The sequence below is a fragment of the Panthera tigris genome, chromosome B3 (genome assembly GCF_018350195.1).
Source record: "Panthera tigris isolate Pti1 chromosome B3, P.tigris_Pti1_mat1.1, whole genome shotgun sequence".
In the NCBI taxonomy this organism is placed as follows: domain Eukaryota; kingdom Metazoa; phylum Chordata; class Mammalia; order Carnivora; family Felidae; genus Panthera; species Panthera tigris.
The window spans coordinates 84,320,412-84,343,447 of record NC_056665.1 but is presented as its reverse complement, the minus strand read 5'-3'; the positions used below and the strand labels follow the sequence as shown (position 1 = coordinate 84,343,447).

The window sequence follows — 23,036 nt, the reverse complement described above, 5'->3', positions numbered from 1 at the left end:
CATGAGAGCTGCCAAGCTGGGGGTTAAGAAGGGTTGCCCTGCCTGAATAGGAGATAGGTTCACAGGCTCAGCCCCAGAGCCCCAAACTCCTCCCTGACTTCTGGCTGGTGAGATCCACATCACTGACCACAATGAATAAATTTAGCTGCCTATTACCATACAACATGAGCAAATTACACTTTGAAATTGTAAGGCAAGTTTACTTTGACTTGCTTCTTATTTGGCCTTATATCTCATTGGGTCTACACCCTAATTTGGAGGGCTCAGTGTGAAAATGGGACAGCTTCGCCTACCTTATTATTGTTAACCACCACTCCAGAAAGGCCATTTCAGAAAGCTGAGCCAATTCATACCTGTGTCTTCTACGGGCCTCAAGGGCGGCTCTGGGCTCCCGGTTGGAGGCGTCAGGATGCTGCAAGACTTGGAGTCGGGAGCTGGGCGAGAATAGGATGAACTGTGCTGGCTTTTGTAAGACAAGGCTGTGTGTTCTGGGCAACAGCTGCCTGTGGAAAGACTTGATGGCCATTGAATTCCAAACAGACCTGGCTTTGAATCATCGTCTACCACCTGTGTGTCCTTGGGCAAATCGCTAATCATTTTGAGCTTCAGAATCCCATCTGTCAAATAAGCATGACAACATCCACCTCATAGGATTGCTCTCGAGAGACAGTCTGTGGAGGTAGCGTTTACTTCAAGCACCAGTCTGAGGTACACAGTAGATGCTCAGTGAGTGTTCCTGCTACCTTGCCTTAATTAGGAGCCAGAGCCCCTAGGATTCCATTCCTCTCCTGAGCAATCATGACCTGATCACGAGAGGCAGCAGCTGCGAGAGGAGGAGGGTTGGCTGCCATGACTGCGCGGCCCTCACCAGGTCCTGGCCCTTACCCCTAGACGACCGGCGCTCTTGTGTGTCACTGCATGAGTCACGACCCAGGACTGTGGGACTTACAGGTGTTTGCTCACATGTCTCCACTTTCTGCTCTGGTCAGGACAATGCTTTTAAATTAAACAGAGATAAAGGCTAAACATGAACACAAACTTTATACAAACCATATATATATATATATATATATATATATATATATATATAATATATAATGTATATAAAACTTTATTATATATATAATTTTTAAAAATGTTCTTTATTTTTCAAGAGACAGAGAGCACAAGCAGGGGAGGGGCAGAGAGAGAGGGGGACAGAGGATCCGAAGCAGGTTCTGTACTGACTAGCCGATAGCAGCGAGCCAACGTGGGCCTGACCTCACGAATCGTGAGTTTGTGACCCGAGCCAAAATTGGATGCTCAACCGACTGAACCACCCAGACGCCTCCCATTTTTATATACTAAACAGACAAAAAGGACCTCAGAACATCTGAGGGGGTCTCTGGTTTGAGCTCTGTTCCCTTACACGCAAAGCCAAGGCTTTTGTCTGGTCCCCACGTGGCCCTGCTGTGAGTTCTTGGCCCCGTGGGTGTGGTCGCCGAGGGCACTGAGGAACACGGGCCTGTCTTGTCCTCCTTTCCCGGGTCTCTCAGAGACAGATATTGCAGCTGCCTGAGCAGTCCCAGGAGCACATTTGCATTATTTGGTGGCAACAAGCAAATTTCCTGGAGGGGTTTTTTTGGAAGAGCTGGGAGCCTTCCAGAGTGAAAGCCGAAAGAAGCAAGAGAGCAGGAGGCCAGGAAGAAACAGGCCTGGGCAGAGGTAGAGGCTGTGGGGGAACACAGCCTTGGCCTGAACACTGGGCTGAGGGATATCTGGGGTGCTGAACCCCCTCCTCCACCCTCCTGAGCTGCAGAGGGCGAAGCCAGGGCCTGAGCAGGCCCAGGCACTGCCTGAACCACCCATGCTGACCTGCAGGAAAGCTTGCCCAGCCCAGACCTGTGTCAGTGGTGGGTGATGATCTATTTAAGGAGGAGCCGACAGGGCTGTAAGATGGAAAATCCCCATGGCGCTCCTACACGTGAGGCAGCACCCAGGGTGGGGGCTGGGCACCGTGCTCCACTCAGGCCCTGACTATAGGAGGCATGTGCCTGACTCCTGGGTTTGGCAGGGCGGCTGCCACCAGGGCGCTAGCAACTGAACAACTTCGAGGAGAAGGGAATAGAAACCTGGCCTTTGACCTTCCTCTTTATTCTTGCGTCCTGAGAAATGGCCTGACTCCAGGCTTAGTGTTCATATGTGCTGGGTGAGATGGGGAGGCCATTAGGAAATGAGAGAAGACAGACCCGTTTTCTGAATATAAAAAAGGTCCAATGACCACTCGAAATAGGCTGGGAGTCTGAAAAAAAAAAACAGGTCATAGTGGTTTAAAGAAATCAAACAGCATTCCACAAGCATGTAAGTCACTATTAAAAGTCAGATGCAGACATTCTAAGGTGCCACCAATACTGATGAACATCAGGCTGTGCTGGGCTTTGGGCCTCAAGGAAGAACACCCATGGGGCACCCGCTGTGTGGTGGCACCGTCACATAGTCTCTCCTTCAGTTCTTGCTTGGTAGGGGCCCTGTGAGCAGGAGAGTGTGCTTGATGAGTACAGAGCAACATAGAAACACTCCTGATCTCTCTGCCCTCTCAGTTTCCTCCAAGAAGCCAGGCTCGAACAGACTGTCTCAAGGCCCTGGGAATGTAGGTGTTTTCCATCCAGTCAGTCTCTGGAGCAGAAGCTTCATGTTCCCTGTACTCCAGGAAGATGAGAAGGATCTAGGTGTCAGCGGATGTGTCCCCAGTGTGGGGAGGCTGTGTGGGGCCCAGCCAAGGGAAGAAGGAAGGAAGCCATGCAAGATAGGACTTCCCCACCTCAAGGCCTACAATCTGGCTCCAATCACCTGATAAGCAAGTTGGTTTGTTAGCTAACCTGTAGTTTTCTACAGGTGACAAAGCCACTAGGAGGTTGCAAAATCTCTCCCACACAAGCAGATTTCAAGAGGACATGCTTTTTCCACAGGGATATGAAGAGAAGGTGCACAAACCCTGGATGTTCTATAGAGGCTGACTAGCATAGCCCAAAACTACAGAGAGGAACTCAGTAGCACAGGAGGATTTCTCGTCTGTCCTCCCCATTCTTCTGGCCAGTTAGTGCTCCTCCACTTCTGCCCCTCCCTCCCTAACTGGCCTTGACTCACACACTCTCTGGGTGAGGCACCTGCCCTCTGGCCTCCCTCCATCTGTTTTGCTCTCCTCCCCAGGCTACCCAGGGTGAGGACCCCCTGGCCAGGCAGGCTCTAGGTACAGGCCAGAGCCTTACTGCTCTGTGCTGGGGTCCAGCTGAGCCAGGACCACCAGGGTTCTTGAGGATTCTGCAGGCCCTGAAGGTGTGGAGGAGATCTGAGCCTGGGTTCCCCTCAGAGCTCCGGGAGACTGGACTCATGGAAGGGTCAGAAGCTGCTTGCTTCCTGATGCCATCTTGTGTGTTCTTCCAGGACAAGAAGGCTCTATCCAGGATAGGATTAGCCCCAAAGGCCGGGGACCCCCGTGGGGAAAACTTACAGCCTGTGGATGTCATGAGCAAGTGAGCAATGGAGGTTCCCAGGAAGGAATCCCTTCACCCAGAAAGAAGTGGGAAGCTGGCTGAGCCATGAGCCTTGTGCAAGTTACTGAGGCCACACCTGCTCAGCTCTGGCTTGCGAGAAAGGCTTTTTCACTATAGGCTGGCTTCTGCCCTGTCCACCTCACTACTTAGGTGAAAATTTCCCAGGAAATTGTATTTTGGAAGGTCAGAATGCTTTAGAAACTTGAAAGCATTTAAGAGCCATTCTGGAAGAGCTACACCATATTCTGTTGATAGTACCTACTGTTCTCAGCACTTTAAGTGCATTATGTCATTTAATACCCACAGCAACCCTTTGAGATGGATCCTATGATTATATCATTTTACAGAAGAGAAAACTGAGGCTGTAAATTACTCAGCTGTGGATCAAGAATTCAATGAGCCTCTCTGTTGGAGAGTTGAAGTCCTTGGCACTTAAATCTAACAGAGAGAGCCTGGGGGTGTAAGTGCCCCTTTCCCCCACCTCTCTAGTCTGTCTCTGTCACCTGGGTCTCCTCAGGCTTCCTGAAATGGAACAAAGGCAGAACTGAGACTTCAGTGGTGGGTGTGTATGTAGCCAGCAGGCGCTGTTGGCGTGGTGTTTTCAGCGGGATCCTCCTCACTCCCAGTTTCGCTGTTGTCTGATGTCGGGTTCTTGTAACCTCTGCATGGAAAGCCCCTCCCTCTAAGGCCATCAGCTCTCCCCCCACCCCCACCCCACCACTTTGTGTAAGGGAGGCCTGGTACTGGGGTTTTTCAGAAATGTGAAATCAGCTGTGAGCAGCCGTGAGCGCCTGCAGCCCTTCCTGCTTCAGAAGAAACCATACAATACTCTGTTTTACAATGACGTTTGTTTTTAAGAACACAGAGTAGAAGAAAAAAAAAAAAAAAACCCAGAAGGGATCTCCGTGTAGTTTGTGGCAGGAAAGGAACACACTAAGCATATGACAAATGAGAGTTGTTAGAGGCATTTTCTCACCAATCACAGGCAGGTTGCTGCTGGTCCCTGGGGGCCCCAACAAAGCCCATCTGGAAGACGGCCTGGAGGCTGGTTTGGCACAAGGTGCCTCCATGCCCTGTGTGCTTCTGTGAAGGGTCCACTCCCTACCCTGCTGGATGGAGGCAGGATGCAAACATCTCAGTGACAGCTCACTCGCAGGAGATGCTCTGAGAAAGAAGCAAGAGCCCAAATCCTTAGCACCCGGAGAGAATTAGGCTGCATCGTCTTGTTTATCACTGTGACCCCAGGCCCAAAACCTGGGTCTGACTTGTAGCAGGGGTCAAAAATATTTGCTGGTAAATCAGAAGAACTAAAGAGAACTTTCCTACATTAACAGGAAATGGTGCAATAACATGGCCCCTGCGCAGCAGCTCTCCTCCCCGGGTCCCTCCTAAAGCACATGTTGTCGGGTGGTTGCTGGACACAGAGGCACAGAGAAGCTGGCAGCCTGCTCCAAGTCACTCCCCAAGTCTCTCCAGCCATTCTGTTAGGATCAATGAGCTACTTTTTTGGAGGGGGTGATTTTGTCCCATCGTGTCCATCCAAAACCTAGAGCCATCATAGAAGCACACTGGGCATGGAGGCACCTTGTGTCACCATTACTTAAGAAGTGCCTTGGGGCGCCTGGGTGGCTCAGTGTGTGAAGTGTCCGACTCTTGGTTTTGGCTCAGGTCATGATCTCATGGTTTGTGGGTTCGAGCCCCACGTCGGACTCTGCACTGACAGCGTGGAACCTGCTTGGGATTCTCTTTCTCCCTTTCTCTCTGCCCCTCCCCATCTCCGCATTCTGTTTCTCTCTCAAAAAATAGGCAAACGTTAAAAAAAAAATCTTTAAAAAAGAAATGCCAGCATGGCCATCCTCACAGACGTTTTCTTGCCTTCCCTTTTGGTGAGAACTTATATAAGCTCCCTGAAACTTGTGCTCGCCAGGCCCCTGGAGGCTGCCCAAGAAGTCTGGCCCTAGTTATACTGACCCAGGCAAACGTAGCTCTGATGGTGGTTATCAACTAGAGAGCTAGGACCCATTGATAACCGAAGTTCTGCCTTTATCCCTGGAAAACCCCAGCGAGGCCGGGCACTCTGTGGCTGTTCACTGGGGCTCCCCCCAATTCATCCCTACTCTGCCCAGGGAAACCAGGTCTTTCCTGTTCTTCTTCTGCTTCTCCTTTTCATCTTCATTCCAGTCCCCACTAGAGCCTTAATCACTGTAGCTCTTGGTAAAACCTACATGACTGGGTTAACTCTGAGGTTTGCAGGTCAACTTGTGCAGTTAGGCCAGATGCTGATTTCTGTGTGAAAGATGTCTAATGCAGACAGTCTTCTTGAGTGGTAACCTCTCAGAAGGGGCATGAAGAGCATCACCAAAGTTTCTGCAACACCACTTGTCTTATGGGACAATGGCACATTCCCTTCTCCTAAATGTGTATTTCCCTGTATTCCCTTCACGTCCCTCTGGATCGTGAGCCCTTGCAAGGGGAACCCCAGGATACAGTTGCTGCAAGCTGGGCTGCTGAGAAGGGTTAATTATTGTTAGACATTTGCATTTTTTGTCCCCTTGAATGACTTTAGGACTCAAGGATGAGGTCAGAAAGGCACAAATGACATTAACCTAATGTACAGGGGTTACGTCCTGGACACCCACTTGACTCTTCAGCACCCCAGAAGCTTCCCACTTACCAAAAAAGGAGTAAAGGGGAGATAAACCCCAAATACACTTCACTATGATCATGCCACCGTTAATTACCTCTTACAATATTTCCTAACCAGCAGCAAACACCAGAACTACTGGGGAGCACCTCAAAATACACGTGTCCAGAGCAGCATCCTGGGAACCTCTGAGTTGATTGATCAAGATTGGAAGCCAGGTTCGTGTTCTTCACAAGAGTTCCCCTGGTGGTTCTGATGTGAAACCCTGGCTAAGAACACTAAGTCAGACATTTCAGTTTAAAAATCTTCACTGCTTACCCTCATGAGATGTGGGCATAGAAAAGTGGTATTACAGAGAATTTGAAACCACACTGAGCTCAGTGATTTCCTTCTTGGTAGAGAGGTCAGTGGGCAAAATAGTGCTTTTTGCTACCCAGGAGGCTCTTTTTCAGTCAGAAGCACCTGATGCTTTCTCTAAAGCTAAGGTGAGGCAGGTTCCCAGGGCTAGGGGTGAGGTCTAACGGATAACCCACAAGCAGGGTGAGATTGTGCACCAGGGAACTTTGTAGGTTCCCCAACGTGTGCTGTGTGTGGCAGTGATGATTTGGCCCAGGAAATGTAAACACTTCATGCATGCTCAGAGTTTGGGCCACCTGGGTTAGCGATTGTCTGTGCTCTGAACTGGGGAAAGCAAGAACCCCATGGAGAGTTTGAACAAGGGGTCTTGACCAACACGTGACTAGCTGAGCAAGGCTCCTCTCCAGATAATGCTTCCCTCCAGGTAGGCTGTGCAAACACTTCAAAAATGGGTAAGACCCTCCATACCTTCACTTTTGGTATTTCACCAGGAAAATGTGGGCTTAAATTTGCTCATTAAAAAACTGAAAATTTCCATCAGGTTTTCAAAATCCATGCTTTTCAGTATAGGTTTTTAGAATTCAGAACTTAATTTTTGCCTGGTCGTATAAGTAATACACAATCCATTTAAAAATTTGGAAAATACATTAAAGTATAAGAAATGAGAAAAATTATTCATAACTGATATGAACACTTTGGATTATCTCTTGAAATTTTCTCCAAGCATTTAAAAAATTAATAGACTTTATTTTTTAGAACAGTTTTAAATTTACAGAAAGATTGAGTGGATTGTACGGAGAATTCGCATATAACTCCCCTCTGCACCCACACACATACCTGTTTTCCCTATTATGAATATCTTGCATTAGTGTAGCACATTTGATACATTATTATGAAGTAATATTGATACATTAACTAATGAACCAATGAACTAATATTGATACATTATTATGAACCAAAGTCCATGGTTTAGATATTCACCCTTTGTGTTGTACATCTCTATGGGCTTTGACAAATGCAGAATGTCGTGCATCCACCAGTACTGTATCAAACAATAGTTTGACCACCTTAAACCTGTGCTTCTCTAGCCGCTGATCCCTACCATCCTCCACTTTCCTTCACCCCTGTTCCAAATACCCAGTAATCATTGATTTTTTACTGTCACTGTAGTTTTGCCTTTTCCAGAATGTCATACAGTTGGAAGCTTAGTCTTTCCAGACTGGCTTCTTTCACTTAAAATGTGCACTTATGGGTTCTCGATGTCTTTTCATAACTTGATAGCACATTTCTTTTTAGAGCTGAATAATATTCCATTGTCTGGATGTACCACAGTTTGTTTTCCAATCACTTATTGAAGGACATCTTGCTTGCTTCTAGTTTGGGGCAATTATGAATAAAGCTGCTAAAAACATTTGGGGTTTTTTGTTTGTCTTTAAAGTTTATTTATTTTGAGGGAGTGTGAGTGGGGGAGGGACAGAGAGAGAAGGGGAGAGAGAATCCATCCCAAGCAGGGTCTGTGCTGTCAGCACAGAGCCCGATGCGGGGCTCAATCCCACTAACTGTGAGGTCATGACCTGAGCTGAAATCAAGAGTGGGACGCTTAACTGACTGAGCTGCCCAGGCACCCCTAAAAACATTTGTGTGTAGGTTTTCGTATGGGCATAAGCTAGATCTTACAGCAAGATGGTGTCAAACTGCCATCCAGAGTCATTCTCACCAGTTTCTGCTGCTTTTTATCTCCACCAGAATTTCATATAGTCAATTTGTTTTAAACCCTCCTAATAGATGTGTAGTGATATCACATTATTGTTTTAATTTGCAACTCCTGATGACCTACAGTGTTGGCTCCATGCTGACAGCAAAGAGCCGGATGCAAGGCTCGGACTCACAAACTGTGAGACCGTGACCCAAATCAAAGTTGGTCCTCAGCCAACTGAACCACCCAGGCACCTCTGCCAGTTTTTGAACTGGACATTGTCTTACTGTTGAGTTTTAAGAATTATGTATTTTGGATATCAGTTCTTTATCAGATATGAGTGTGCAAAGATTTTCTCCCAGCCCGTGGCTTGTCTTTTCCCTTTTTTTTTTTTTTAATGTTTATTTATTTTTGAGACAGAGAGAGACAGAGCATGAATGGAAGAGGGTCAGAGAGAGGGAGACACAGAACCTGAAACAGGCTCCAGGCTCTGAGCTGTCAGCACAGAGCTCGATGTGGGGCTCGAACTCACGGACCGCGAGATCATGACCTGAGCCGAAGTCGGCCGCTTAACCGACTGAGCCACCCAGGCGCCCCAGTCTTTTCATTCTCTTAAGTGCCTTCACAGAGCAGAAAAAGTTTAGTTTATCAGCTTTTTCTTTCATGAATATGCTTTTGGTGGTGTATCCAAAAGCTCATTGCCAAACCCAAGGTCACCTTGGGTTATGTTATGGTCTAAAAGTTTTATAGTTTGTTGTTTTACTTCAAGTTTATGATCCATCTGGAGTTACTTTTTGTGATAGGTGAATGTTTTGCATGTGAATGTCCAGTTGTTACAGCACCATTTGTCAAAAAGACTATTTTTTCTCCATTGAATTGCTGTTGCTCCTTTTTTCAAAGATTAGTTCATTATATGTGTGGGAGTCTATTTCTGGGATTTCCAACTGTCCTAATTGATTTACCTATCCTTTTACCAATACCAAGCTATCTTGACTACCCTAAGTTTGTAGTAAGCCTTTAAGTCAGATAGTATCAGTCCTTTGACTTTGTTCTTCTTTTTTTTTTTTTTTTTTTTTTAATTTTTAATGTTTATTTATTTTTGAGACAGAGAGAGACAGAGCATGAACAGGGGAGGGTCAGAGAAAGAGGGAGACACAGAATCTGAAACAGGCTCCGGGCTCCGAGCTGTCAGCACAGAGCCCGACGCGGGGCTCGAACTCACGGACCGCGAGATCATGACCTGGGCTGAAGTCAGACGCTCAACTGACTGAGCCACCCAGGCGCCCCTGACTTTGTTCTTCTTTGGTATCTTTGGTTATTCTGGGTCTTTTGCCTCTCCATAGAAACTTTAGAATCAGTTTGTTAATGTCCACAAAATTACTTGCTGGGATTTTGTTTGGGATTGTGTGGAACCTATGGATTAAGTTGGGAAGAACTGGCAACTTGACAATATTGACTCTTCCTATCAATATTGACTCTTCCTTTTCATTTATTTAAATCTTTCATCAGGGCCTCCTGGATGGCTCAGTCGGTTAAGCATCCGACTTCAGCTCAGGTCATGATCTCACGGTTCGTGGGTTCCAGCCCCGCGTCGGGCTCTGTGCTGACAGCTCCGAGTCTGGAGCCTGCTTCAGATTCTGTGTCTCCCTCTCTCTCTGCACCTCCATTGCTCACGCTCTGTCTCTCTCAAAAATAAATAAACATAAAAAAAAAACCCTTTAAATTTTTCATCAGTTTTAAAACTTTCCTCATATGGATATAGCACATATTTTATCAGATTTATATCTACATATTTAATTTTTGGAGGGTGCTAATGTAAGTGGTAGTGTTGTGTTTTAATTTCAAATTCCAATTGTGCACTGCTGGTATAGAGGAAAGCAACTGACTTTTGTATATTAATCCATATCTGCAACCTTCCTATAAACACTTACTAGTTCCAACAGTTCCAAGAGTTTTTTTCTACATTGTTTGTATTGTTGAAATCATAGACTTTGTAAACAATCATATGCTGTTTTTTCTCTCAATTATGTCATGGCATTTTCCAATGTAATTAAAAAAATTTTTAAACACTTTTTTTTTTTTTTAACGTTTATTTATTTTTGAGACAGAGAGAGACAGAGCATGAACAGGGGAGGGTCAGAGAGAGAGGGAGACACAGAATCTGAAACAGGCTCCAGGCTCTGAGCGGTCAGCACAGAGCCCGACGCGGGGCTCAAACTCACGGACCGCGAGATCATGACCTGAGCTGAAGTCGGAGGCCCAACCGACTGAGCCACCCAGGCACCCCAAAATTTTCTAAACACTTTTAATGGCAGCAAAATATTTTACTGAGCTATGATTAGTTAACATCCATCTTTAACTTCATGCATATTCCTTATTAGAAATGCAGAAGAGTATAAAAAAATGTGCTCATAGTTCTACCATAAATAACCAAATTAATTTCCACCAGAAATAACCACAGTTCATATTCTATTGTTTTCCTTCTACTGTTTTTTTTTTTTTTTTTTTCTGCCAATGGTTCCCCTTTCTTGGGCAATAGCCTTCTTTGAATATCTGATGAAAGCTATGGGTCTCTCCCAGGAAATTAAGATATGCACTAAATTTTGCAAAGTTCCAGAGTTCTAGAGGCCTCTATGGCCCATCCCAGAAATGACTGACAAGAGGCTGGGACAGGCTACACTTATGGCTGCCCTGGGGGATGAGATGTTGGGACAGTTACATGTACCAAATGTACATCCCCTTCTGGTACCCCACCCCTACCTGCTTGTTTGCCACCAAGGGCAAGGGCGTGGCAGGTGGCACCAGGGCGAGGGCTATCTTCCTGCTTCCTCCTACTCGTCCTCCTCTGCTGGGGTGGCCTCGTCATCTCTCATGAATTATAGGCACTTTGACAGCTATCAGCATGCGCAGCTCACAGCCCTTCTGTTGTGGGTGAGCCCAGGTCTCTGAGGAAGTTATAGTCACAACAACAGCAGCAACAACAAAATAGAGAGAATATTACCTCTGTTGACCTGAATATATTCTATGACATATAATTATAGAGAAAATATATGTGTTCTATTTTTGGAACAGTTATTCTTGGTATAGAATAATGGCATTTTTTTAGAATTTTGAATCTAGCCACCTAACTGATGGTGGGGAGGGGAGAACTTGATGTAGGTGATTGTAGGTTTCATCTAATGCCCTGACAAAGAAGTCTTGGGGTCAGACAGTTGTGTGTGGGTCTACTCCTGTCATCAATGCTTGTGTGATCTTGGACAAATTAATTTACTGAGCTCAGTTTTTTCACTTGTGGTAGGGGACTATTGATAGTATGGATCTATGATCCTTTCTGCATTAACTCTTATATATCCCAGACTCTTAAAACACACACACACACATACACACACACAAACAGAACTAGAGTGACTTAATGTTCATACTTAAATTGATCATTTCCATTTCTTCTAGCTCATTTAAGCATAATTTAGCCAATCCAAGAAGCTTAATAATACTATTTTATACTTGGGGCATCTGGCTGCCACAGTCGGTATAGCATGTGACTCTTGCTTTCAAGGTTATGAGTTTGAGCCCCACATTGGGTGTGGAGATTACCTAAAAATAAAGTCTTAAAAAAACAACACTATTTTATACAGTAAAACCTTGGTTTGCAAGCATAATTCCTTCCAGAAACATGTTTGTAATCCAAAGCACTTGTATATCAAAGTGAATTTCAAAAACCATTGGCTCAGTTGTGATCATGTGACATTTGATGTCATGTACTCTTCTTATTGAAAGACATTGCTCATTTATCAACTTAAAATTTATTAGAATGTTTGCTCATCTTGCAGAACACTCACAGAACAAGTTACTTACAATCCAAGGGTTTACTGTACTTAAATTTGTCTAGATTTTGCATAATGTAAAACTTATTTTTCTAACAAATGAGGCAATTTGCATTTTCTACCACTAAGAGGTATTTTCTTACAAAATAATCAAGGTATTTGCTAGACTTTCACCCATGACTCCAGAAGGGTGGAGTCGATCAAGACTCTTAAGGGTATAGTTGTCTGTTCAGTGAAGTAGGCTGAGGGTCTACACAAGACCCCACTTTGAAAACGGTAGTACCTTTACAGGGCCTAGTGGATATAGATGGGTAATCCCAGAGCAGCAGCCCCTGAACTGGAAGACCTTGCTTCCCCTTTAGGACTCATGACTCAGCTCTGATGAGGATGTGGTCTGTGAAGTTTCCTGCTTTTAGTGGTCACAAGTTCACATGGTCTCCCCTTTTGTGGGACTGGTGGCTACAGATAGAGGAGCAACTGCCTCCAGGCATTTGTATTAGGCCAGCAGCCACGTTCACCTGTTGTGTGTGGGGACAGCCTGTCTCACCCAGGGCAAATGAGGACATGAAACGTATCAACCTTAGAAATTGCGAGATTTTTGGATCATCTGTAACAATTAGCGATTCATGTCACCAGGGTATCACTATGGGAATTTAAAAAAACTTAATTCTGTTCAGTAATGATTTTTCTGAATATAATCTGCTCTTCTTTTTCCCTTAACATTGTTTATAGTGGCATCTCTACTATAGGCCAATTCCTTAAAGTCTGCTTTAAATAATTTTAAGGCAGCATAGAAAATACATATATTCTACAACTTTCCTGGCCTCATTGTTTCTCAAAGGTAACTGCAATTTTTGCTCTTAAAAATAGTGCATCTTACGGAGTAGAGATTAAATGTGTATCTCAAAACCACTAATAACAATGCCAATCTTTTCACTCTGGTTAAAACCTCTGACAGAACTTGGGAGTCCAGTTCAGGAATATTCCATTTGAATGAATGAAGAAATGCAAAATAAAGGTCTTGCCTCACATGCCAGCTTACAATCAGAGCAAGTTATACAACCACAGTTTTTAGTTTGCCATTTATTCATTAGGCCATAGAGCTATAGTTTAAACTTCTGCCTGTTAAGTTCCTAAAGCCAAAGAAACTTGGATCTCTGTTAACAAAAAGCATAAAGCTACAATGTGAGGATGGTGGGCACTAACAGTCTGCATGCACCAGAGGCTTACGACTTAAAACTTGAGGTGAAATTAAGACAAGATGCGATTATTTTCCAAAAGCACTATTTTTTTTTTTTTTATTTATACAGAGTCCTAACCACTTCAGTGGCAGGAGGAGTGGGAGAGGTTCCTTTTTCAATCCAGGGGCCTCCATAATGTTGGTCTGTTGTTACCAAACACACAGGCAAGTGGCGTCATGGATTTGGTAAACTAACTACGTACAATGTTTAGTCTCTCTCTGCTAGAGCAACAAGGTGAGCATCAATCTCTGCTTCTGTAAGAATCCTAGAAGGCAAGGAGAAAAAAACCCGTAACTATTTTACTTTTTGAAAACTTTTTCTTATCTAAAATTCCAAACACACGAAAGTAGAATAGATAGTAATGAATTCCTGTGTACCTAACACCCAACTTGGACAATTATCAATTTACAGATTTAAAAAATCTGTATACCTGTCATCCCTTTAGAATTCCCAGGTATTTCATCAACTTTATCTATACACAAAAATGTTTACTTCTTTGACATCAGATCTAAAATTAGGTTTTCTTTTTTTTTTAATTTTTTTTTTTTTTAACGTTTATTTATTTTTGAGACAGAGAGAGACAGAGCATGAACGGGGGAGGAGCAGAGAGAGAGGGAGACACAGAATCGGAAGCAGGCTCCAGGCTCTGGGCCATCAGCCCAGAGCCCGACACGGGGCTCGAACTCACGGACCGTGAGATCGTGACCTGAGCTGAAGTCGGACATTCAACCGACTGAGCCACCCAGGTGCCCCTAAAATTAGGTTTTCTGAAAGCAAACTCTTTTAGTTGTAGCTATGACAGAAAATATTTAAAGCAAACCTATACATAATGTATTCTATTTTAGCTCCAATGTCAAAATGCCCTTTAGAAAAAAGACGGACATCTGGGTGGCTCAGTTGGTTGAGTGTCTGACTCTTGGTTTTGGCTCAGGTCATGATCTCATGGTTTGTGAGACTGAGCCCATGTTGGGCTCTGTGCTGACAGTGTGGAGCCTGCTTGGGATTCTCTCTCTCTCTGCTCCTCCCCCACTTGCTCACTCTCTCTCAATATAAATAAACAAACATTTAAAAAAAAAAAAAAAAAAAGAGAGAAAAGAACTTGCAGGTCCTTTAAGCAGATTTATAAATTGCTCCTGCAGGAAAAATACTGCTAAAACCAAACACACAATTACTTCCCACAGAAAAAAAAAAAAAAAAAAGTATAGATTCAAAAATTTTTTAATTCCATGAATTTTTCTTAAATCATTCACATTTAAACCACTTACCTACAGGCAACAAAGAGAATAAATTAGAAGAAAAAATGCATAGTAACAAAAAACTCTGTAAGGTCCAGTTAAGCTTAAGTTACCACCTTTTTTCCCACCCCTAACCATTATCAAGTATCCCTGTAACTGTGACCTAAGAGTAAATACAAATTATAGTTAACATGCCTTCCAGCAGTATCCTGCATCTGTGGATTTAACTGAAGTATTTTTCACAAGTGCATCCAGATTCATGGTAAGTAAACCACCTCACAAGGTTCTGGGGGGATTAAGTGAGATGGTATATGTTAAGCACCCAGTATAGATTTGACTCATGGAAGCTATAAGGTTGATCTGTAGGAGTTAGTTACTTAGTAAGAACAGACAAGCATCCAGCATCTGCAATTCAATTAGCTATATTCAAAATTTGGGGTTTCCAAAGATCTCCAGACAGGGTCTGATATAGATTAGTATTTCATATTACTCTCAAAGCTCCACTTAAATAATCACTAAATAATCAAAGCTTCACCTGAAAAAAACTAAAACCTACTACTCTGGGAGATGAGGTTTCTATTGGCCATAAGGTAAACAAAGGTAACACTTATGCTTACTTTACTCCTAACATAAAGAAGGTTATTTTATGTTGCCTCTGATATTTGATATAAAATCACTCAGAAATGAGAAGCAGTTATGTCTGCCTTAAAGAGATTTATGGTAAGTTTTAAAACAGATCTCTCAGGTAATGAGGGAAAAAACTGCAATTAAAAAAAAAAATGCTTTTCCCCCCCAAGTTGTAGGACAAATGGACCCACACACTTCTACCCTTCTAGGCTGTAATTTATCTCTTGGCAAACTTCTTTAAGCACCTGTCCAACAATATAACTCACCTGAATTTAGGATTTTCAACTGTAACTACTCCAACTTCTATTTCTGAAGGTTTAAAATCAATTGATAGAACAGTAGATAGGCATGTAATTGCAGTCTGAAAAAAGTATCAACATTAAAATAGTATTTTTCAGAGATTCCAAGATTTTTCATTCCAAGCTTATTCAGATCATGAATTAACCACAAACTATTCATTTTTGTTCCATGTTTCAGTGATGCAGTTCTACAACCACGTGTTACCAACAGATTGCTTAATTCTAATATGTTGCCTGCCAATGAGAAGAAACTTGGCTTATACTAAGTCAAGTCATAAATGAAAGGGATCTATCAAAAAACACAGGATGAATCACACACAACAGTCTGTTTGCTTGATGACCTCTACATGCTGGGCACTGTGCTTAGCACTTGGGGTGAGATGGGGGAGAGGATAAACATGAATGATACAGCCTTCCTTCAAGGAAAATTTACAGTAATAACAATTTAAGAATGTTTTAAAGTGGCTCTGTATCTGATGTGATTAATCATTTATGTAATTATGAACTGCAAGTAAAAAAGACCTTTTATAAACATTTAAACAGGACACAGTACCTCCCAGATGAGAACTAACTTTATATCTCCCATTATTATAAATACTGCCAACCAAACATAAAAGTATTAGATAGTAATTCTTCTTTTGTCACTTACCAGAATCATGTTTTAAGTCTTTAGAATGGTTGTATCCCAGACCCTCCTTTCCAAAATTTACTAAAATTTTTGTTTTCAACTTCTTGGCAGTAAATAAAAGGTTTCCTTGGTCTAAGATTACTAAACATTTATGTAAAATTTTAGCTTGTTGTGTCCATTTAAAACATCCCAATCATAATGAATAATCAATCTCCTATCATTCCTGCATTAAGCTAGCTCTGCTTTTGCATCCCAGATAGAATTTCTCTGTCAAGTTATCGCATGAGCATATATTCTTTAACCAAGAAGATGTTTGTTTGCTGAGAATCTGGTATGCGGCTCTTTCTCCTTTAGGGCCATAAGAGTAACACTGCAGACTCAATTTTTTCACTTTTGCTCCCAGGAAGCTTAAGTCTAATTTGAGTCACAACCATGCAGGTCTCAGGCCCTGCTCTTGAATTCTCATTTTTAGTTACATCTTCCCATTTTATAAGTGTTTTATTGGAAGCAGTTTCAAATACATTATGACATGAGATAAGGAATTAAGTGAATACAAGCAGTCCTCATTGTTCCCATGTCAGCTGAATGACACCAATTTTAAGCCAACAAACTTGGTTCTGTGATAAATCCAGAACAGCCTTTTTAGATGGTCAATTTATACAATGATCTTCCCTATTCTATTTAGCATTTAAAAAAAAAAAAAAAAGGTCAGATCCTTTTGACTAACTTACTTCCACTGTCTGTTCAAATGTCCAATCAAATTTCTTCTTGACTTTTTTTTCAAGGAAGCTGGTTGATTCAGTTTGTTTAACTCCTGCTGCAGTGGCTTTAAACCCACAGTAGTAACCTGCAGGATCACACTTGTACACCTGAGGGCCTTGTTCTTCATCTATACCAATTAAAATCATACCTAAAAAGAAAGACCCTCATGAAATATCTTATACTTTTGCACAACACAATTTCTTCTTTCTTTGTATTGTCATAAAGCTATTGTTAATCACTATTCTGTCCATCTATTTTAGGATATGTATTTTGCTTAAAGAACACTGATAAAATACAGGTTATCACCACAGATAAACTAGGTAACCAAGAACTTTCCATTTCACAAAAGGCTTATCAAAGACGTTTTTAAAATTTGAATTATTACAATTATAATTTACAACTTTCTAAATCCTTGCTATTACTCAAAGCATATTCCTCTGAACCCTTAAGATGTTACCAAATAAATTTGAATTGAATTGAATTGAATTCAAGTTGAATTCAGTTAAATTTTTCATCTTCCTTTTAGAGAAAATAATATATAGTAGTATGGTAAATGTTCTGCTGTAGACTGACCTACTTAAACTTAGTAGTTCTTTAATTTATTTGACCAAGGAAGACTTTTTCTTTTTTAAGAACTTTTTCTCTTTATTTTTTAAATAAAAAGAACTTTTTTTTTTCTCTTTTTTTTAAGAACTTAAATTCTAAAGAATTTAAGGTTCCAGGGAACCAAAATTGTGGAATACACCTTGGGAATGGTGGCGCAAAACGAAATACACCTTGAGGCTACTTGCTTATCTTCAGACTGCCCATCTTTGATACTGTTGGTATACATTCCCCTAGTAGTCAGGAGAAACCAAATTCTAAATTCTGTACACAGAACTTTATTATTACAAATCCATTATGTTACAATGACATACAGTTAAAATAAACACCACACCAAACTTCTTTCTACTCAGCAAAGCAGGTAATAAAGTATTTAAAGAATGACTTAACTCCTGGTTTCTTGCATTTCTAGATCTGAACCTCTTTTATGTACAGGCATGCCTCGTTTTATTGCGTGTTGCCTTGTTGCACTTCACAGATACTGCATTTCTTTATAAAGGTTTGTAGCAACCCTGTGTTAAGTCTATTTTTCCAATAGTGTTTGCTTGCTTCATGTCTGTCACATTTTGCTAATTCCTGGAATATTTCAAACATTTTCCATTATTCTTATTACACTTGTTACAGTCATCTATTATCAGTGATTAGGACTTGTTGAAAGTTTAGATGCTAGCATTTTAGCAATAAAGTATTTTTAAATTAAGGTATGTACATGGCTTTTTTAGATATAATGCTATTGCACACTTAATAGAGTACAGTGTAAACATAACTTTCATATGCACTGGGAAACCAAAAAGTTCATTTGACTCACTATATTGTGATATTAGCTTTATTGCAGTGGTCTGTACTGAACCTGCAATATCTCTGAGGTATGCCTGTAGTTTCCTCTGTTTTAAGATTCAGTAGTAGTCAATCACTTTATTCACATTTAGAGATGTTTTACCGAGTCTACCAATGAGGAATTCTGAAACTTATTTAATTGATAAACACGATGACAGTGATCAGATATCTGTTTTAATCAAAGGTTATGTCACCCTCTAATTTTCTTTACATTTTATACTTGATATAAAGTATAGGGCAACACCAAAGAGATATCCACTTACTGCTTGAGGGAACAAACACTTTTTTACTCCAGTCTTGCAAGATGAGCTGGGTTTAATAGATGGTAAGGACATGAAGGGCAATCAAGGCAAAAGGAACAACATGCACAAAGGCATCAAGACATGAAAGGTCTTGTTATATCCAGGTGATGACAAAAGACCCACGCACTACCGGGACTTCAGGTGAGGAAGGAAAGCAGTACACGGAAGAAGGTGCTTGGGAATAAACTGCATGTCATATTAAGGGGCTTGGAATTTACACTGTAGCTGATGAGGAATCAGTTTTTCTAGGGAGTAACAAACAAAATTTAATTTTAAAATGATAACTCACATAGCAACATGGAAGACAGACTAGGAAAGAGTGAGAAGGGAGAGAAGAGACAAGTAAACTAAGTGGCAAAGGCAAGAGATGATGAAGAAGGAACAGAGGAGGCAGGAAAGAACAGATATTCTGAGGAGAAGCTTGAAGACTAATCATATGACCAGGGAAGGTGGAGTAGGCGTAGCAAAGAGAAGTTGAGGATAAAAGTAGGAAAACAGCAATGATTTCAAGTCTGAAGCATCTGCAGGCTGTGGAGGAAGGGACTGGGCTAACACTAATGTAGTAGTGACTGGCTGAATACAGGTAGTAAACGAAAGTATGAAAGAGGGTGAGATCACGGACACAGAACCAAGAGGGAGAGAAGGACCACAGAGAAAGCCTGGTGAGCAAAAACATTTAAAGGAAAAGCAGAAGATGAGCTAAGGAAAGTGAAGAAAAGGGGGAAAGAGCATCACTGAAGAAACTGAGGGAGGATTTTTAAATGAGAGGTCAAAAATAGGGTCATATGTTAGAGAAAAATCATTGCACTCACTGTTTTAATTCCCATAAACGACACAATGTCAAAAACAAACGTGTTCAATTTTTCAGGATAATGTATTACATTCAATCTAAAATCAGTAAACCTCATCTCTCTCCTAATAGAATTTTACTTGTTTTTAAAAAACATAATATAGTCTACAAATATGAATCCCAGGTATATGTGTTTGAGCCTAATTCTTTAGGGTGATCAAAAAAAAAGAGCTACATTGTTAAGATGCGTATTGAGACATCTGCATGGAAAGAGTAATCCGGAATTGCAGTACAACTCCCATTACAACAGCCCAATGTAACAGTGACTTGGATCTTTCAAATCAAACATCCTTAAAAGAACTATTTTAATGAAGTCTAATAGCACTAAAGCTTAAGAGATAATACCTAAAATACTGTTGTGAAACCTACCCTTCATCGCTGATTTATTATAGAGAGTTCCACCCTTTATATAATTTTCTTTTATTCCTCTTTCTGAAAAAATGTAATTCATCAATTATTTGTGAGCCTTGTTAGCATACTTACAACAACCAAGAGGCCTCATTTCAGCATTCTGTGTGTAGACCTGAGAAATATCAGCAATTCTTTTGCACAGCATGTCCACAGGAATCTCATAGCCATACTTGTACTTCCAATTAGCTGCCTCATAGCGTGCCCTCTGTACCTGGGATCTGCTGTCCGCTTAGAGCAGAAAAAACACGTTTACTTCTTTAGAGGAAAGAGTGAACGTAAAATCAGACAATTTTCCATTTTCCATACATATATAAAATCTCCACTCTAACTTAAGGAAGGTAGAGTGGTCCACTATGGTTTCTTCTACCACCAACGAACGGTCGATGACTCAGCAACAAATATATGACAAAAAAGGAAAACATTTAAAGATGGAGTTCTACACACAGCACTTCCTTTTATGCTGAGTCCTTTATCAGCCGTCAAAATAGTTTCTACAAGTGTTTAATAATTCCCAAAAGAACAAGTTTTAAGGAGAATGTTTCTCTTATCTTTTTTGTAGGCTTGAATTTTCTCTTGATTTCAGAAAACAGAAACCCAAAGTAATTTTTATAATTCTCATCTACTTCTAACTGTGCCATTATTACCAGGTTTGAAATATATGGACTTAACTGCCCTTAAAGTATTAACTACATATGAAATAAATCATCTATGAGAGGGGCCTCAGCCCAGTTTCCCTGACAGTAGTATACAGATCTAATTCTATTATACTTATGATTTCAAAAAAGCTCACAATACTCCGAATATACTGATACTAACCTTGGAAGATGGCAAATATACTCCTATATATCAGGCACATCAGGCACTAAAGGGAGCCTTTTAAAATTAATACAAAACTCAAAAATAATTGAAGAAAATAACAAATCTAAGTAGACATCAAATCAGTTACCTGTCATTCCTGTCATCACACAGCCAATGTTTTCAGTTATCTTGAATAAGTGAGTCACTGTGCTAGAATCCAATAATTTGTCCTAATGAACAAAAGAGATCAAGATAATTTTTGTAAAATCAGAGGCCCCAGTGCAGGGATAAAAAAATACTATGGAGTTATGATAAACTATGTAACAAATGTCTTCTGTTCATTTTATTGTTAAACCCAATTTTTTAAAAAAGGCAGGGGATAGACTTTGTCTTCCTTTGTTAGATGATAGGTTTCCTGTGGGGGAGAACTATATCACCAAAGCCTGTTGCAAGATTCCTGAAGAAAAAAGACCTAGAATTCCCACTGTGCTTATAATCATTACCACAAAGTTCAATATGTTAATTCTGTCTACTCAGCTAAACAGTCCATAGCTGCCGAGTAAATACTTCTGGAGTGAAATGGGAAAGCACGAGGAAAGCAAGAATGTTAATGTATATAGGTTGTAATATAACTTTGTACAAACTCATGAAAAATCCTTACATTATATTCTGTAACAACAGGCTATCTGAGCAGTATTACTTACAGGTACTTTCTTCTGTGTGACAATTACTGCACAGTCTTTCCCTCTGACAGCTACTGATGTAAGGCCACCCTGGTTAATAGCCTTAAAAGCATATTCTGGAAAACAGAATAGTGTTTTTAAAAGGTGGAATAAATTATTATAGATTCATCAAATGGAATAAGCAAGCAATCACTGAAAAGAATGAGCTAGAGCTATACAAACTAACATGGAATGCTGTCCAAGACATGCAAAGTTAAAATAATAATGATAATAATAAATTCTAGTTAAACCAACTCCATTTCTTTTCATTTTAGTTTACTAATCATTTTCATCAGACTAAGTACCAAATTTCCAAAAAAGATTTAATTAATTTATCATATCAAGTCTTAAAAAAAAATTTTTTTTAATGCTCATTTTTGAGAGAGAGACAGAGCATGAGTGGGGAAGGGGCAGAAAGAGAGGGACACACAGAATCAGAAGCAGGCTCCAGGCTCAGCTGTCAGCGCAGAGCCCGATGCGGGGCTTGAACTCACAAACTGTGAGATCATGACCTGAGCTGAAGTCAGACACTTAACCAACTGAGCTACCCAGGCACCCCTATCATATCAAGTCTTTATCAATTACATTTTATAATTTGAAAAGTTTGTTTTGTGGTCATTATTTCTACCAAGTCTGGTTTTCCTGGGTCAAATTTAGTTGCTCTAAATTTTCTCAAGATCTACTACTACTGCTAATTTTGGCCAGTAACTAATTTGACCATATGCAATTTTAATTGCTGTTAAGATTATTCTGTATTGTCTTTTCCCCTACCAAGTTGAAATTTTCTGGCTCATAGTTTTGATTTTCATGATATCTAAAACAAGGATTCTTTAGTTTGTCTATAACAAACTTCAGCTTGTGCACTTCTAGCTGCTATCAAACCATTCCCCAGGTTAAAACAGATGGATCAAAGAGGGAGCATGAAAACAAACTACTTTAACACCATGCAGTTGACAACAACTGCTTTTGAAGAGTAGAATTACAAATGAGACTACCCCTTTCTATGTTTTGTATTTCTGTAATATCTAAATCTAATATAAACACACTTTGTAATTATAAAAGTAGCAACAGATGAACTATTGGAACCTCATCAAGATAAAAAGCTTCTGTACACAAAGGAATCAATCAACAAAACTAAAAGGCAACGGACAGAATGGGAGAAGATATCTGCAAATGACATATCGGATAAAGGCTTAATATCCAAATACATGAAGAACTTACCAAACTCAACACCCAAAAAAACAAATAATCCAGTGAGGAAATGGGCAGAAGACATGAATAGACACCTTTCCAAAGACATCCAGATGGCTAACAGACATGAAAAGATGCTCAACATCACTCATCATCAGGGAAATACAAATCCAAACCACACTGAGATACCACCTCACAGCTGTCAGAAAGTGGAGAAAGGGGAACCCTTTTGCAAGGTTGGTGGAAATGCAAACTGGTGCAGCCACTCCGGAAAATGGAATGCAAGTTCCTCAAAAAATTACCTACAGAACTACCCTACAACCCAGAATTGCACTACTAGGTATTTATCCAAAAGACACAGGTGTGATGTTTCAAATGGGCACATGCACCCCAATGTTTATAGCAGAATTATTAACAACAGCAAAAGTACGGAAAGAGCCCAAATGTCCATTGACAGTTAAATGGATAAAGAAGAT

The 23,036-nt window shown here is 41.0% G+C and overlaps 1 protein-coding gene across 2 annotated transcripts in view; it reads right to left on the bottom strand.

Annotated features, from left to right (window-relative positions):
- Positions 1-13,122: 13,122 nt before the first annotated feature.
- Positions 13,123-23,036, bottom strand: part of PSMA6 (proteasome 20S subunit alpha 6) — a 30,205-nt gene continuing 20,291 nt past the window's right edge. For both annotated transcript variants that reach the window (XM_042989567.1, XM_007073730.3), the window contains exons 2-7: positions 21,352-21,446; positions 20,796-20,877; positions 19,922-20,077; positions 16,816-16,994; positions 15,424-15,518; positions 13,123-13,560 (exon numbers count right to left, since the gene is read on the bottom strand). In XM_042989567.1, coding sequence (XP_042845501.1) covers positions 13,503-13,560; positions 15,424-15,518; positions 16,816-16,994; positions 19,922-20,077; positions 20,796-20,877; positions 21,352-21,446 — 665 coding nt within the window. In that variant the 3' untranslated portion in view covers positions 13,123-13,502. The remainder of the gene's footprint in view (positions 13,561-15,423; positions 15,519-16,815; positions 16,995-19,921; positions 20,078-20,795; positions 20,878-21,351; positions 21,447-23,036) is intronic.